This window comes from Uranotaenia lowii, chromosome 2 (genome assembly GCF_029784155.1).
Source record: "Uranotaenia lowii strain MFRU-FL chromosome 2, ASM2978415v1, whole genome shotgun sequence".
NCBI classification, from domain to species: Eukaryota; Metazoa; Arthropoda; class Insecta; order Diptera; family Culicidae; genus Uranotaenia; species Uranotaenia lowii.
Genome location: NC_073692.1, coordinates 51,058,604 through 51,073,506, shown reverse-complemented (window position 1 = coordinate 51,073,506; position 14,903 = coordinate 51,058,604). Strand labels below are relative to the sequence as shown.

The following is a 14,903-nucleotide window of genomic DNA, read 5'->3' as shown; positions in this document are numbered from 1 at the left end:
TGTTTGATTTCATTCTCGTTCTGCAGCATAATGCCTCCGATTGAGGTGTTACAGCAACAAAAACCGAAGCCGGACCAAAGCAAGAAGATGCCAGCGGCCAAAATCGGAACGAAAATGGCAACAGGTGACGACGATGACAACAACAACAACACATGCAGCATCGCCAAAGGCAAACCGACAGCGAACATTTCGGAAGTCAACCTACTGACCGATTCAGAAACAAGAATCGCAACAGCAGCAACAGGAGAATTGTTTCCGGGTGAAGAACATAAACTGAACAAACTGGAAGCCCTGCGGAATCTGGTTGAAAGTAAGTGATTGTTTTTTGCTGGTCAGTTTTATTTTTTTTATTGGATTCTCGATGCTCTGTCATTAATGAACGCTAGACGAATTGATTAGCTCGGTTTCAGAAAAGCGTCAAGAGCTTAAGAGATTTTATGGTTTTATTATATGTACTAGACGAAGCGTGTGCATGGATAAAAATTAATTAATCTACAAACGAGGTATTGTTAATCTATACATATATGAACAGATGCGATTAGAATACCATTAGCGAGTAACAAAGTATTCAGATACAAAATGAATCATTATTTATTCCATTTATTTCTGTCATATTCATGAAACAGTTCTGATCCATTAATAACAATAAACGATAAGAAATCAAACGCACTTCAAAAAACAGTTGTGGTATACTTCGTTTGAAGGTCACATCCGGTCTGGCTGATGTGATATGAAACTTCCGGTCATTCCAAGCTCTCCACTGTCTTCAAGTGACAATGTGATGATGATTAAATCACCGGCATCAGTTCAATCCTTTTCATGCAGACGAAGCACGTATGAATCGGTATCAGTCAAGTGATTTATTTCCACAGGCAACGTGCTTCGAGTGGCTAATCTTCGGAAACACTCGCGAGATTTGGAACGACAGAAATAGTTTGATATCAATTAAGAGTTTTTTCTCCAATGTCTTTAGTAACATAACTCAGTTTTTTTTAAAGTAATTTAGGTTTGCAATAGCAAAGAATCGATTTTTTTGACAATTATCCAATAATCTAGCAACAGGTGATTAAAAATCATAAATTTTCATTGATGTTTTGTTGTTGGTAAATTTATGTTTTTTCTGGTTCTGCTACTTCGATTTTGTTTTGAACAAATTGAACATCAATGTCCTAATCTAGAGCAGTGATTTACAAGGCGGTGTTTCTACCGCCTCTAGCTGGGAGGGCCATACGGAAGCTTTCGAAAACCCAGCTTTCATATATTGAGCGGAACCGTCTTCACAATCCGCAAACATGACGGACGGTTTGTATATATCCGATTTATACCATTTATACCGACTTCAAGTAACCATTTTTACGATCGTTTACTTATTTGGTAGGAATTGCGTTTCGCTTTAACAATTGTTAACGACTTGAGCTATCATTTCTAATGCGATTTTGTGTTTACTGGGGAGTGTTGAGCACAATTTTGAGTTGGAATTTTAAGGTTCAGTATGCAGTTAAATTATGTTTATAATTTTTTTTTCCATATAAGACCGGACGAAAGAGAAAAATGAACCGCACTGCACGAATTATGCAAGCAAATGATTTTATTGATAATCTTGATTTTTTTGATTTTTTTTTTATTTTCTTGTTTTTCAAAATGTTCTAGACTTTTTTTGATTTTCTTGATATTCTTGTTTTTTTTTTGTTTTTTCTTTAATTTTTTTGATGTCCTTGATTTTCTTAATTTTTTTGATTTTCTGATTTCATTGAATTTCTTAACTTTCTTGATTTTTTTAACTTTCTTGATTTTCTGGATTTTATTACATTTCTTGATTTTCTTAATTTTCTTGATTTTCTTTATTTTCTTGATTATTTTTTTATTTTCTTGATTTTCTTGATTTTCGTAATTTTTTTGATTTTTTTGATTTTTTTGATTTTCTTGGTTTTCTCGATATTCTTGGTTTTTTCGATTTTCTTGATTTTTTGATTTTCTTGATTCTCTCAATTTTTTTTATTATTTTTGATTTTAAGATTTGTTTTAATTTCTTTATTTTCTTGATTTTCATGATTTTTTTTCTTGGTTTTTTTGATTTTCTGCATTTTCTTTATTATTTTAAGTTTTGTTGGTTTATTTTTGATATCCTTAATTTTCTTGATTTTTTTCGATTTTTTTTTATTTTCGTGGTTTTTTTGGTTTTTTTTTATTTTTTGATTTTTATTTTATTTTCTTGGTTTTTTCGATTTTCTTGATTTTATTTATTTTCTTGATTTTTCGATTTTCTTAGTTCTCTTGATTTTCTCGATTTTTTTGATATTCTCGATTTTCTTGATTTTTTGATTTTCTTGATTTTTTTGATTTTATAAATTTTCGGGAAAGTCTTAGTTTTCTTAATATTTCTGATTTTTTTATTTTCTTGATTTTCATGTTTGTATTACAGACCCCGTTCGATTTTGGCAACACGCTCGTACATTTTGTGTTGCCAAAATCGAATGTTGCCAAAATCGAACGGTTTTTTTTCTTCACTTTTTTTTCAGTTATTTTTACAAAATAACTAACATTATTATCAAAAACGTTATTTTTAGTCAATTTCCGACCATTTCTAGTAATTTTTTATTTTTTTTCATCATGTTTTTGATGCATTATTCACTTATCTTGTTTTGTTTATAATGTTTGTTTTCATTTGTCATATTTGCTGTTTTTTTCGTTCTTCATCATTTTTTAGTTGTTTTTAGTCATTTTCAGTCTTTTGTTTGAATTTGTTTTTTCACTTTTTGAATTTTTCATCTTTTTGTCATTTTTTAGTACTTAATAAAATTTTTAAAAAATTTTTGTTTTTATTGTTGCATTTTATCACCATTTCAGAACACAAAAACGTAATAGTGGTATTTGTCTGATTTAAATTGGCTCTGTTATAACGAAAACTAAATTGTAATGTTGTTTCTAAAAACCGTTCGATTTTGGCACATGTGCCAAAATCGGATGTTGCCAAAATCGAATGTTGCCAAAATCGAATGTTGCCAAAAACGAACGGGGTCTGTATTTTCTTGGTTTTCTTGATTTTCTTGATTATTTTAATTTTTGTTATATTCATGATTTTCCTGATTTTCTTGATTTACTTTTTTTTAATTTTCTTGATTTTCCTAATTTTTTTGATTTTCTTGATTTTTTTTATTTTCTTGATTTTTTTTGGTTTTCTTGTGTTTTTTTTAATTTGTTGATTTTGTTGATTTTCTTGATTTTTTGTACTATTCTTAGTTTTCTTGATTTTCATGATCTGTTTGATTTTCATGATCTGTTTGATTTTCTGGATTTTATTATTTTCTTGGTTTTCTTCATTTTTTTGATTATTTATTTTTTTTTGTATTCTTGATATTCTTAATTTTCTTGATTTTCTTGATTTTTTCGATTTTCCTAATTTCCGTGATTTTCTTGATATTTCTGTTTTTTTTTTATTTTCTTTATCTCTTGATTTGCTTGATTTTCTTTATATTTTCGATAGTCTAAATTTTCTTTCATTTCGTGTTTTTATAATTTTTATGATTTTGTTGTTTTTTTTTTAATTTTCTTGATTTTCTAAATTTCCTTGCTTTCCTTGGTTTTCTTGATATTATTGATTATCTTGTTTTATTGATTTATTTGATTTTTTTTATTTTCTTGATTTTTTTGATTTTCTAGATTTACGTTATTATCTTGATTTTCTTCACTTCCTTAATTTTCATAGTTTGCTTGATTTTCTCGATTTTGTATATTTTTTATTTTCTTGATTCTCTTGATTTTCTTGTTTCTATTTTTATTTTCTTTGCTTTATTTTTTTGTTTGTCTTTGTTTTTTTTCTGATATGCTTGATTTTTATGGATTTTCTGAATTTTCTTGATTTTCTCAAGTATCATGCTTTGCTTGATTTTTTCAATTTTCTTTTTTTTCTGGAATTTCTAGATTTTCTTGATTTTCGCGATTTTCTTGATTTTTCTGATTTTCTTGATTTTCTAAATTTTTGGGAAGGTCTTAATTTTTCTGTTTTTTTATTTTCTTGATTTTCTTGATTTCCATGAATGTATTATTTTCTTGATTTTCTTCAATTTCTTGATTATTTAAATTTTCTTGATTTTCTTAATTCTTGATTCTTGAAAATTTCTTGATTTTTTGAATATTCTAGATTTTTTGGTTTTCTTGATTTTCTTGGTTTTCTTGATTTTCTTGATTTTCTTGATTTTCTTGATTTTTTTTATTTTCTTGATTTTATTGATTTTCTTCACTTTTTTTAAACTTTTTGATTTTATGGATTTTATTATTTTCTTGGCTTTCTTGATTATCTTGGTTTCCTTGATTTAATTGATTAAATTGATATAATTAATTTTATTTATTTTATTGATTTGATTGATTTTCTTGATTTTCTTGATTTTCTTGATTTTATTGACTTTATCGATTTTATTGATTTTATTGATTTTATTGATTTTATTGATTTTATTGATTTTATTGATTTTATTGATTTTATTGATTTTATTGATTTTATTGATTTTATTGATTTTATTGATTTTATTGATTTTATTGATTTTATTGATTTTATTGATTTTATTGATTTTATTGATTTTATTGATTTTATTGATTTTATTGATTTTATTGATTTTATTGATTTTATTGATTTTATTGATTTTATTGATTTTATTGATTTTATTGATTTTATTGATTTTATTGATTTTATTGATTTTATTGATTTTATTGATTTTATTGATTTTATTGATTTTATTGATTTTATTGATTTTATTGATTTTATTGATTTTATTGATTTTATTGATTTTATTGATTTTATTGATTTTATTGATTTTATTGATTTTATTGATTTTATTGATTTTATTGATTTTATTGATTTTATTGATTTTATTGATTTTATTGATTTTTTCAATTTTTTTAGTTGTCTTGATTTTTTTGTTTCCTTGATTTTTTGGATTTGCTTGATTTTCTTGATTTTCGTGATTTTGTTGATTTTGTTGATTTTCTTAATTTTCTTGATTTTCTTGATTTTCTTGATTTTCTTGATTTTCTTGATTTTCTTGATTTTCTTGATTTTCTTGATTTTCTTGATTTTCTTGATTTTCTTGATTTTCTTGATTTTCTTGATTTTCTTGATTTTCTTGATTTTCTTGATTTTCTTGATTTTCTTGATTTTCTTGATTTTCTTGATTTTCTTGATTTTCTTGATTTTCTTGATTTTCTTGATTTTCTTGATTTTCTTTTTTTTAATTTTCTTGATTTTATTGATTTTTATGTTTTTTGATTTTTTTGATTTTCTTGTTTTTTTTATATTTTTTCATTATTTTTCTGAATTTCTGGATTTTCTTGGCTTTCTTCATTTTTTTTCTTGATTTTTATGGTTTCCTCAATTTTCTTGATTTCCATGATGTATTTTCTTTTTTTTTATTTTCTTGATTTTCTTGATTTCGTTGATTTTCTTGTTTTCTTTTGTTTTCTTGATTTTTTTTATTTTATTGATTTTTAATTTTTTTTCTATTTCTTTTGGTTTTCTTGATTTTCTTGATTTTTTAATTTCATGATTTTCTTGATTTTCTAGTTTTTTTTTTCAATTTTCTTCATTTTCATGATCTTCTTGATTTTCTTGTTTTCTTAATTTTTTTTTATTTTCTTGATTTTTTTTTCTTGATTTTCTTTATTTCTCCATTATCTTGATTTTCTTGATATTTTTGATTTTCTTGATTTTCCTGATTTTCTTGATTTTCTTCATTTGCTTGATTTTCTTGATTTTCTCGATTTTCTTAATTTTCTTGATTTTTGATTTTCTTGATTTTCTTGATTTTCCTATTTTTTTTATTTGTGTGATTTTCTGGATTTTCTGGATTTTATTAATTTGCTTGATTTTCTTGTTTTTCTCATTTTCTTGATTTTCTTTATTCTCTTGTTTTTTTTTAAATTTTTTTTTCAATTTTCTTGATTTTAAAGATTTTCTGTACTTTCTTGATTATATTGACTTGCTCCATTTTATGGATTTTCTTGACTTTCTTGATTTTTTCTTCTTGATTTCATGGTACTATTTTAAAGATTTGCTTGTTATTTATTTATTTTTTGGCTAGTTGGATAACAACACTTTCTTACTTATTATTATCACACAAATTCTATCAAAATAATCGATTGCATTGATTGTTGGGAATAAGTATAGAAACAATTTTGTTAAAGAGAAATGAATGAGTAAAATGGAATAGTACAGCAAAATGTAGTAAAAATATTTATATTGAAATACCTATCTTTCAGTTCAAAAATATTGAAGAGGGCTCTCTTCATATATACAGGGTTGCCAACATTTTTTTTTCAGAAATTGAAGGAGCTTAAAAATAAAAATCTAGGTCTTTTTTTGTCACCGTTGTAAAATGTTATGGAGCTAACAAAAAGTTCGAGTTCAGGACAACAAAATTTTCTAAAACCAGTGATAAAACATTGATAAAAGATTTGAATCCTACGGAGTGTGAAGTTATTAAGTTCAAGGTTGGAGTGACGACGAGCAAGCACTGAATTTCTATTGAGTTTCGAACGGATCTGTACAAATTTACTGTAATAACAAAAAAAAAACCGACAAAATCAGGCTCATTTTCAAAAATCAGGGAAAAAAACGAGGCTTATCAGGTTATCTGGATAGACCTTAAAAAATCAGGCAAATCCTGAAAAATCAGGCACATTAGCATCTATGGAAGCAAGCTTACAGAATATTGAAAAGTCATTTAATTGCATTTTTGTCTTATCGGGAAATTATTAAAACACTTTTAAATGTGCTTCATGAAGCACATTTAAATTTTTTTTAATTATTTCCCGATAAGACTGAAAAGCCATAACCTTAAAATCATCCCGGTCGGAAAATAATTTAATAGGATATTGGAATAGATTACAAAAAAGGTTTTTTGCTACTATCTGTGCTGTCAATCTGCATTAATTTGAACGAAAAGTTGATCCACTTTAAATTTTCTTCCTTGAGGGCAAAACATGGTTAACTCAGAAAATGGCAACAAAAGCCACAACTCATTCCAACACCCCAACGTTCCAATTAAAGTGAACTTTTTACGCATCATCTGATTCAGTTTAGCTGCGGCCGGTGAAAATTCCTTGAATTTGTTTTGATGCTTTAATTTTTAATTTCCTTTTCTAACATGGTTTTTTTTCTGCCTTTCAGATCACGACGATTTCGTTCGCCGATCGGACGATTTGTTCTTAAGCCGGTTCCTGATCTGCTGCGACTGGAATGTGGACGACGCCTATCAGCGAATGTGCAAACTGTTCAAATTGAAGGTAGGTTTCAACTATGTACTGAGCTCGTACTTAAATGTTTATTTTACCTACCTGTAGCTTGTTGATCACTGGTTGATTGTTGAAGTGGTCCATTGAGAGTGCATCGCTAGACGAAAGTGCTTAGTCCGGGGTGGTTGTTGAATATTTATTTTTATTTGACACCTGGATGATTCCCTTAGCGACTGCCGGAATGGCTTAATTGAAAACCTTTTGAAATTGACAGTAGACAGACTGAAGTGGACGGCTACTGAAGGTTTCTTTAGTTTATGACTCAGACGCCAGTTGATTGATTAGCAATGAATGGATGTTTTTGTTATCGAGATTGTTTTTACTATTTATTGAAAAGAAAACAACATTTTTTCTATTTTTTTTTCTCTTTTCAAGCGAGAATATCCAGACTGGTTCACGCACAAACCTCTGGCGGACTACGAACCAATCCTTAAGCGCAACATAAAATTTGTCCTGGACAAACGGGATAAAAATGGACGTCGAGTTTTCGTGAGCCGGATGGGCAATTTGGATATCAACGTTTCGTCGGCCACGGATCTAGCACATCTGGACGAGCTGTGGGTGGAGTTCATGCTTAACGAAGTAGATACCCTGGAAAAGGGCGTCAGCTGCCTTATCGACATGAGTGGATACTCATTGAAGAGTCTCCGATACCTAACGCCAAGTAACATCCGGATCGGAACCCAAAAAGCGGATTTACTTCCCCTGAAGCACATGGAGTTCCATGTGGTCAATTCGTCGGCATTTTTGAACGCTGCCCTCGCCATCCTGTATCCGATGTTGAGCAAGCAGATCAAGGAGCAGGTTCACTTCCACTACTCCAACTGGGACTCGCTGCACAGTGCTTTGGGCAAAGAATGTTTGCCAGCTGAGTACGGAGGTACAAATGGAGCCACATTTGATTTTGAAAAACTCAACCGGCAGTTGCTTGATTTGGAAGCCCATTACGATGGGCTGCTGAAGTATGGATACGAGCTGAAGCCACATGTGGATCCGGCCAAGCATGCAGCGTTCTACCAAAACTTGGAAAAGATTAAGAGCAGTAGGAGGAAAACGAAATGCAAGAAACAGGATGAGGTGGTTGAGGAATAACTAAACCGGTCGATGTGTGAATTTGTTTTAATTTTTTAATTTAAATATAGCTTTAATTTTATTTGAAAGCTTTTACTGATCCGATTTTGTCCCCTTTTTTGTTCATGTAGTCCCGAAGCCACTGACTAAATCATTTTTATACTTGAAACCATCACAATAAATCGAGGAAAAAAATTAGAAAGTATAAATAAAATTACACATAATTTCACAAAAAGATGATAAACAGGTAAATGCAAAACACAATAAATACAGATTCAAATTTTCAATATTTTATTTTGGCAATTCATCATATATTTTTCAAAAGAATGTTCCTTATTCTTTGATAGAAAATTGCTTGAAAATAAATTTTATGCAGCACAAATGTCAATATTTCAGGAGCGCCAAAAAATGAATACAAAATTATAATCTAATTTAAATTTCGTACGAACCAGAATTTAAACTAAACTGTAAAAATTCATTGTACATTAAATAAATTTCAACAGATTTAAGAAGAATCAATATCAAAATTTTCTTATTCAAAAAACAATACCCTAGGTTTGGTTTAAAACAAAAGTTGGAAAAAATCAGATGTTCAAACAACAATTAAAAAAGACATTAGGAATCGGTAACAAATATCAGCTTTAAAAAAATTTCAGATAATGTATCACAGGCTCGTGCGAAGGACCCGTCCACGGAGGGGTTATCGAAAATCAATTTTCGCTGGAAATAACAACAATACAAACAATGCACTATAAATAAGGAAATTTATTCCGGTAGTGATTATAGATAACTAGTAAAGAACTATGGGATTTATGATGCATTGAACAAGCCTAATAACTGTCAGAGATGAATCCAGATGGATCAAGTTTTATCTGACGAGTTTGTGAAAGTAGTTAAGAGAAAAAACGGTCATTCATTTAACGATTTTTCCGAGAAAGGTTGTGCGTCGGAAGAGTTGTGAGTGAAATAAGTTTAGAACTCGGGCACTCGATTCCAAGCACGACAATGGCGCAGAATGTAGGGTAGACGAAGTAAAAAAATACAAAGGCGAAAAAGGAGATGAAATATGAAATACGAAAACAAAATACTGTGAAACGATTAAAAGATTTATTCAGAATAAATTAAAAAAGGATAAGAGAAAAATATAAAAAAAACAAAATGCACGAGAAACACGTTAAAAAGCAAACAAAACAGAGATTAAAAGGACAACGTAAAGAGAAAAAAACTGAAAAAAAAAACAAGTTAAGAGCGAACAAAAAAAAAAAAAGAAAATAGAACCAAAAAAACCGATGAGAAGAAAAGAAAAAAAGGGTAAGAGATATGTGAGTGAGAAAAACGGTAAAAAAAGTGAACACACACGAAAAAACTAGCAGTGAAGAATGAAAATGCAACTGAATGGAAATGATGAAAAAAGAGAGAACAGAATTAAAGGAAAATAACTCATGAAATGCGTTAAAAATGCAAATTAACCAGAGAATAAATCCATGTCATAGGAGAAAATAATAGGGAGAAGAGGAAAGATCAGAAAAAAACAAGAGAATAAGTGAAATGTGTGAAGAGTAAATAAAAAAAATAGAATAGAGGAGTAGATCAGGCATGTCAAACTCGTTTAAGTGTGCGGGCCGCAATAAAAATTTTCTATGACGTAGAGGGCCGCAGCCAAAATCAGTTATAAAACATAACCTATTAGTTTCGCGGAGATAAGGTACAATACAATGGAATATAGTTATAAGTGAACTTGAAATGAAATTTTGCGTTAAATTTTTATTAAAGCTTTTAATGTTTAACATTCTTTTATTATAATGCATTATATCTATTATCCTTATGCTTGACATCTTTTCTGAGATACTAGTTTATAAATATCAGGTTGAAGTTAATTTGTCACTGACGCTTTCATTATTGATGATAAATTTGTATCAGATACCTAATCTCGAACGATGAGAAGTTTTTGTAGCTTTCATTATGGAAAAAAACTCCTCACATAGATAGGTACTTGCAAACATAGCAAGAATTCTGGCAACAAATTTCCGTAACTCAACATAGCCTTCAGGCAAATAGCTGCAAAATTTAGGGACAGCCTCTTCAATGTATTTAGCTTTTTATAAAGAATTTCACTGCAGCTCTATCAACACTAGTTGCAAATTATCAGCAGCATTTTCAGGAGCAAACGAAAATGGAGATACAAACAACGAAAATTCTTGCTCGTATGAATTAAAGTCAAGAAAACGGCTTTTGAATGCATTTAGTAAAGATTCTAGGTGAAGTACATATTTACCAAATGATGCAGCCTCATTTGATCTTTTCAGTTCTTGGCACGTAGAAAAGTGCATAAGTATTCTTTGGACATTTGGTTGATCCATAACAGTAACTTCGCTTGAAAGTTTTCGGCAAGCAGTTATGATATTTTTTCTTTTCCTTGAAGTTTTAAGTTCAAATCTTGCAGATGGCCAGTGAGATCAACGGCAAATGCCAAATCCTGAACCCAGTCGTCTACTTGAAAATGTTCAACAGGTTCACCTTTCATTTCCAAAAATAATATTATTTCCTCTCGTAGCAAAAAAAAATCTTTTTAATATTCTGTGGCAGGAAAGCCAGCGTACTTCTGTGTAGTAGGAAACTCAATCGAATTCATGTCCAATGTCTTCCTGAAATGTCGAAAATTGGCGATGATTCAAGCTACGGGAACGGATAAAATTAATAGTATCTAAACTGGTTTTAGCACACTTTGAAACTTTGATTGCTTTGCGCATAATGCCTCTTGGTGAATAATACATTGAAAATTTGCAAATTTGAAATTGCTATCGGTCTCCCTTATTTTCGCAAGCAGTTTTGCACCATTAGTTGTATTAAAATTTTTATTCAGTGCTTATTTCAGATTTTTATAATTTTATCTTCATACTTTTTTGAACGGACAAACACTACAACTAAAGAGACTATAGTAAACAAAGAGGCGCCATCTGATCCCTTTCGAAATAATGAGCTTGCAACCCTGCTGTAGGGCTGCCTTCAAGACTGCTTGGTTTTTGCTCGATTGGAATGACACTGACAGAAAATCAAAAATTCCAATCGTGACATTTCGTCTCTTTGTTTACTATAGGCTCGTTAACTACAACTTCCCAAAAAGTATATGGAAAATCGCACAACAAAGAAACATATGATGTGATAGCAATTGTTTACAAAAACTGAATTTTATTTATTGACGTCAAGTTTCAAATTTAAAATCAACCTCTGAATCCGAATAGAAGTCAAAAAAATATCTGCGAAGAGCAGTTTATTGGTCAGATTATAGAAAAAGATAGTTATATGAACAGTAGCTGAAGATATTTAAAAAAAAAACACAATTATTTTTTTCACTTTACAGTATTTCAAAAACTGCGGATTTATTTTTTTTCAAATTCAGTGACCGATATGGTATTAAAAATACTCTCAATTTACGAATAAAAAATATTGTTAACTAGTGTTATTAAAAATGTATTTTGTTTATACTCACGTATTCGGATAGGTTTGAGACAATAAGAAGACTCCAGCGGTGGGATATGTTTTTGTTCAATTCCGGTGCAACCAACACACTTACCGCAAAATTAACTGAAACATCTGTCAAAACGCTAACAAACGCACCGTACCAAATTTTTGTACCAGAACGTAAGTGTGGTTCCCGGAATTAAACACTTCACCCCAAAACAAGCTCAAAAAGGGTAACATTTTGATTGCCGAAAGCATCTGCTGTTGTCATACTGCAGATTTTGAATGAATTTTAACAAGGATTATATACTGAAACTCTGCATTTTGTGCCAAACTATAATTTATTTATGTTACCAATGATTCTTTTGATTGACAGTTCCGAGCCGCAGAAATGATTTTAAAGCCTAGTCCACACTAGGAAACGGTTCGTCTCGAGACGGTCTCAGCGTCTCCTATTTTCTTCGGGAGACACTGAGACCGTCTCAGGTTTCCAACAACAACAACAGACAACAAAGTTCGTCTCATAACAAAAATCGCAGTTCATGTTGCCTAGTGTGGACTAGGCTTAAGGATTATCAAAAAAAAAAAAAAAAAAAAAAAAAAAAAAATACTCTGGTCGATTTTTTTTAAAATGAAGACACAATGCTGCCCCTATACGTGATGCACTCGTTTCATTTTTCTTCTTCCTGCGGGTTTCTTGACTGAAAACTTGGATTGAATTGCGCTGGAAGCGAGCAAATATTCTAAACAATCTTATAAACACCTATTTTCAAACACCTTTCTGGATTCAGTTATTCCCCACTATTGTAATAGTTTCAATTCATTAACTGATAATTTGATTTGGAAAAATCCATGGGAAAGGGGGGGGGGGGGTCGGGGGGGTGAGTATTAGTTATAGCTGATTGAATTTTTTAGGGACCAACTATTTTAGGACATAAAAACTTTGAGTGATTAACATGTAATTTTAACAGTTTTAATTTAAAAAATACTATATTTCATGTTGTAAAGTTATATTAATGAATCTCAAATAAAAAAAAAGCTATTCCAATTTATCTCATACATACACAAACAGCTGATTAGGCCTACAACTTGGGTTTTAATGTTGCTGAGTTACCGGTTGAATGGTCTTCATGGTTGTCTATTCAGTTTCAGTTGTGGATTCAGTCGTGGATTCAAATGGCGGATTCGTCGCCGTCTCAGTTGTTGATTGAGTAGTCGGCTCGCTTGTCGATTCAGTTGTCGACACAGTGGTCGTCTCAGTTCCAGGTTCTGTTCCCGGCTCTGTTGGTCCTTCCGTTGTGGGCTGAGGGTCCGGTTTCTGTTGCACGCACTCGTAGAATTCTTCGACTACCTTCTTAACCTCAGCACGAGCTTGCCGGATAACGTCCAACAAACATCCACGTGTTTCGTTGACTAAAGAGATTGAGTCTTGGAAAGTGTTGCTAAAAAGCCCTCCCAGTTCCTTGATGATTTGCAGAGCAATATCAGCGGCTTCCGGTACCTGAATGAGATTAGATTTTGGTGTATAAATTAGAAGTTGAATAATTCGATCAAAGAGATAAAGTTATTGAATTGTACTTACGCGACGAACGATACAGTTGACTTGCTCGAAGAAATCGACATTCTCTTCAACGCACTCCTCTGCAATCGCCTCCAGATCATGAACTTTCGCGAAAAAACTGCTAGCACTGTCTTGGAATACACCTTCAACGACCTTCAGACCGTCGAAGAAGTGTTCGAAGCATTCCTTTGCTTTTGCAATGGCGTCTTCTCGGATCTGCTGTAGTTTTTGTGGGAATATTTCCAAGCATTCGCTGACGGGATTCCGCGCTCCATTCATTGCTTCCAAGGCTTTTTCGACGATATCCGAAATAGTATCGATGGCATCGTCTAGCAGCCGTTCAGCTTGGCTCAATACATCGTCAAAGAGAACTCCAGCTTGGTCGACGATCTTTTGAATAGCGTTCTCAGCCTTCTGAATGATAAACTTCAAACCCTGCAGGGCCTGTTCCAGGATACCTTGGGTGAGTTCGTACTGTTGCTCACTCAGCTGATAGTCCATTCCGCGGACCAGATCCAGATGGCTGAAGGGATTGTCCGGATAGTTGACAGCCCCGGTCATGGCGACCATAGCTACGCAACAGGCCAACAGCAAAGCGATCTTCATGATTGCTTTCTCGATAATCGAAGAACTGAATGTACGTTGCCGACCGCTTCATCATTTATAGCAGCTCAACCTTGCTTAGTGAGGATATTCAAGTACATAGATAAGGTCAATTAGAGGAGCTTTAAGAAAATGTTGTTCATCATATTTAAGTTTCGATGAGTGGTGATAATCTGGTACTTAAAGTTGATTCATATATTGTTAGATACAATAATAGCTTAGCATAGTTACAGTACAGAAATATTCACCGGTTGAGAAAGATGAAAACATAAAACTGTTGGCCAACAGAGAAAATATTTTAACTATTAACATAGTGTCTTCAGAGCATTAGTTTATAAGATTTGTCCCAAAACTAATTAAGATAAAAAATAATTTAGCTAAATAATTATTCTTATGCATATGATACATACACAGCCAGATCTTGTCAGCATCCCGGTGCAGTAGACTGAGTCGATTTAGGGTCAGTTTTAAATTTCTCAAACCCTGGGGTCTAAAAAACTTCGTTTTGGTTCAAAACTCATCCATGATTTTTTGCAGAATTTTTAAAATATCGTTTACATGAGTAAATTTGAACTTTTGGGTTTGTATGGGAAAATTGAAGTTTTTGTACTGAAAAATCAACATCATTTTTGCTGCTTCTGTGGAACCGAGCTTACTAATGGTTTTTGTGCTAATTTAAAAAATCTCTAAACGGAAATTTTCCGCTGAAAATCTTTTTCGGAGATCTAAACTTTTTATCTAATTAGGCAATAAAGTTATGTATTTTGGTATTGATAAACAAAAACATAAATTTACATCACTGCTTGTGCTTGTGTCTACATGACTATAGTATACTTTTTCGTCGTTTCGTTCTTTAGGCGCTAAATTGAGGTTTTCTGAGTTGATTACAGCAGATTAAATGTATTCATCAAAATCGAATAAA

At 31.1% G+C, this 14,903-nt stretch overlaps 2 protein-coding genes across 3 annotated transcripts in view; one reads left to right on the top strand and one right to left on the bottom strand.

Moving 5' to 3' along the window:
* Window positions 1-8,437, top strand: part of LOC129745303 (alpha-tocopherol transfer protein-like) — a 31,625-nt gene extending 23,188 nt beyond the window's left edge. For both annotated transcript variants that reach the window (XM_055738293.1, XM_055738292.1), the window contains exons 2-4: window positions 27-310; window positions 7,160-7,275; window positions 7,660-8,437. In XM_055738293.1, the coding sequence (XP_055594268.1) occupies window positions 31-310; window positions 7,160-7,275; window positions 7,660-8,376 (1,113 nt within the window). In that variant the 5' untranslated portion in view covers window positions 27-30 and the 3' untranslated portion in view covers window positions 8,377-8,437. The remainder of the gene's footprint in view (window positions 1-26; window positions 311-7,159; window positions 7,276-7,659) is intronic.
* A 4,383-nt stretch (window positions 8,438-12,820) lies between these two features.
* LOC129745304 (uncharacterized) lies at window positions 12,821-13,995 on the bottom strand. The gene is made up of 2 exons (XM_055738294.1): window positions 13,400-13,995; window positions 12,821-13,318 (listed from the first exon to the last, which is right to left on the bottom strand). The coding sequence occupies exons 1-2, from the start codon at window positions 13,982-13,984 to the stop codon at window positions 12,956-12,958; spliced, it is 948 nt and encodes a 315-aa protein (XP_055594269.1). The 5' UTR covers window positions 13,985-13,995; the 3' UTR covers window positions 12,821-12,955.
* Window positions 13,996-14,903: the final 908 nt, after the last annotated feature.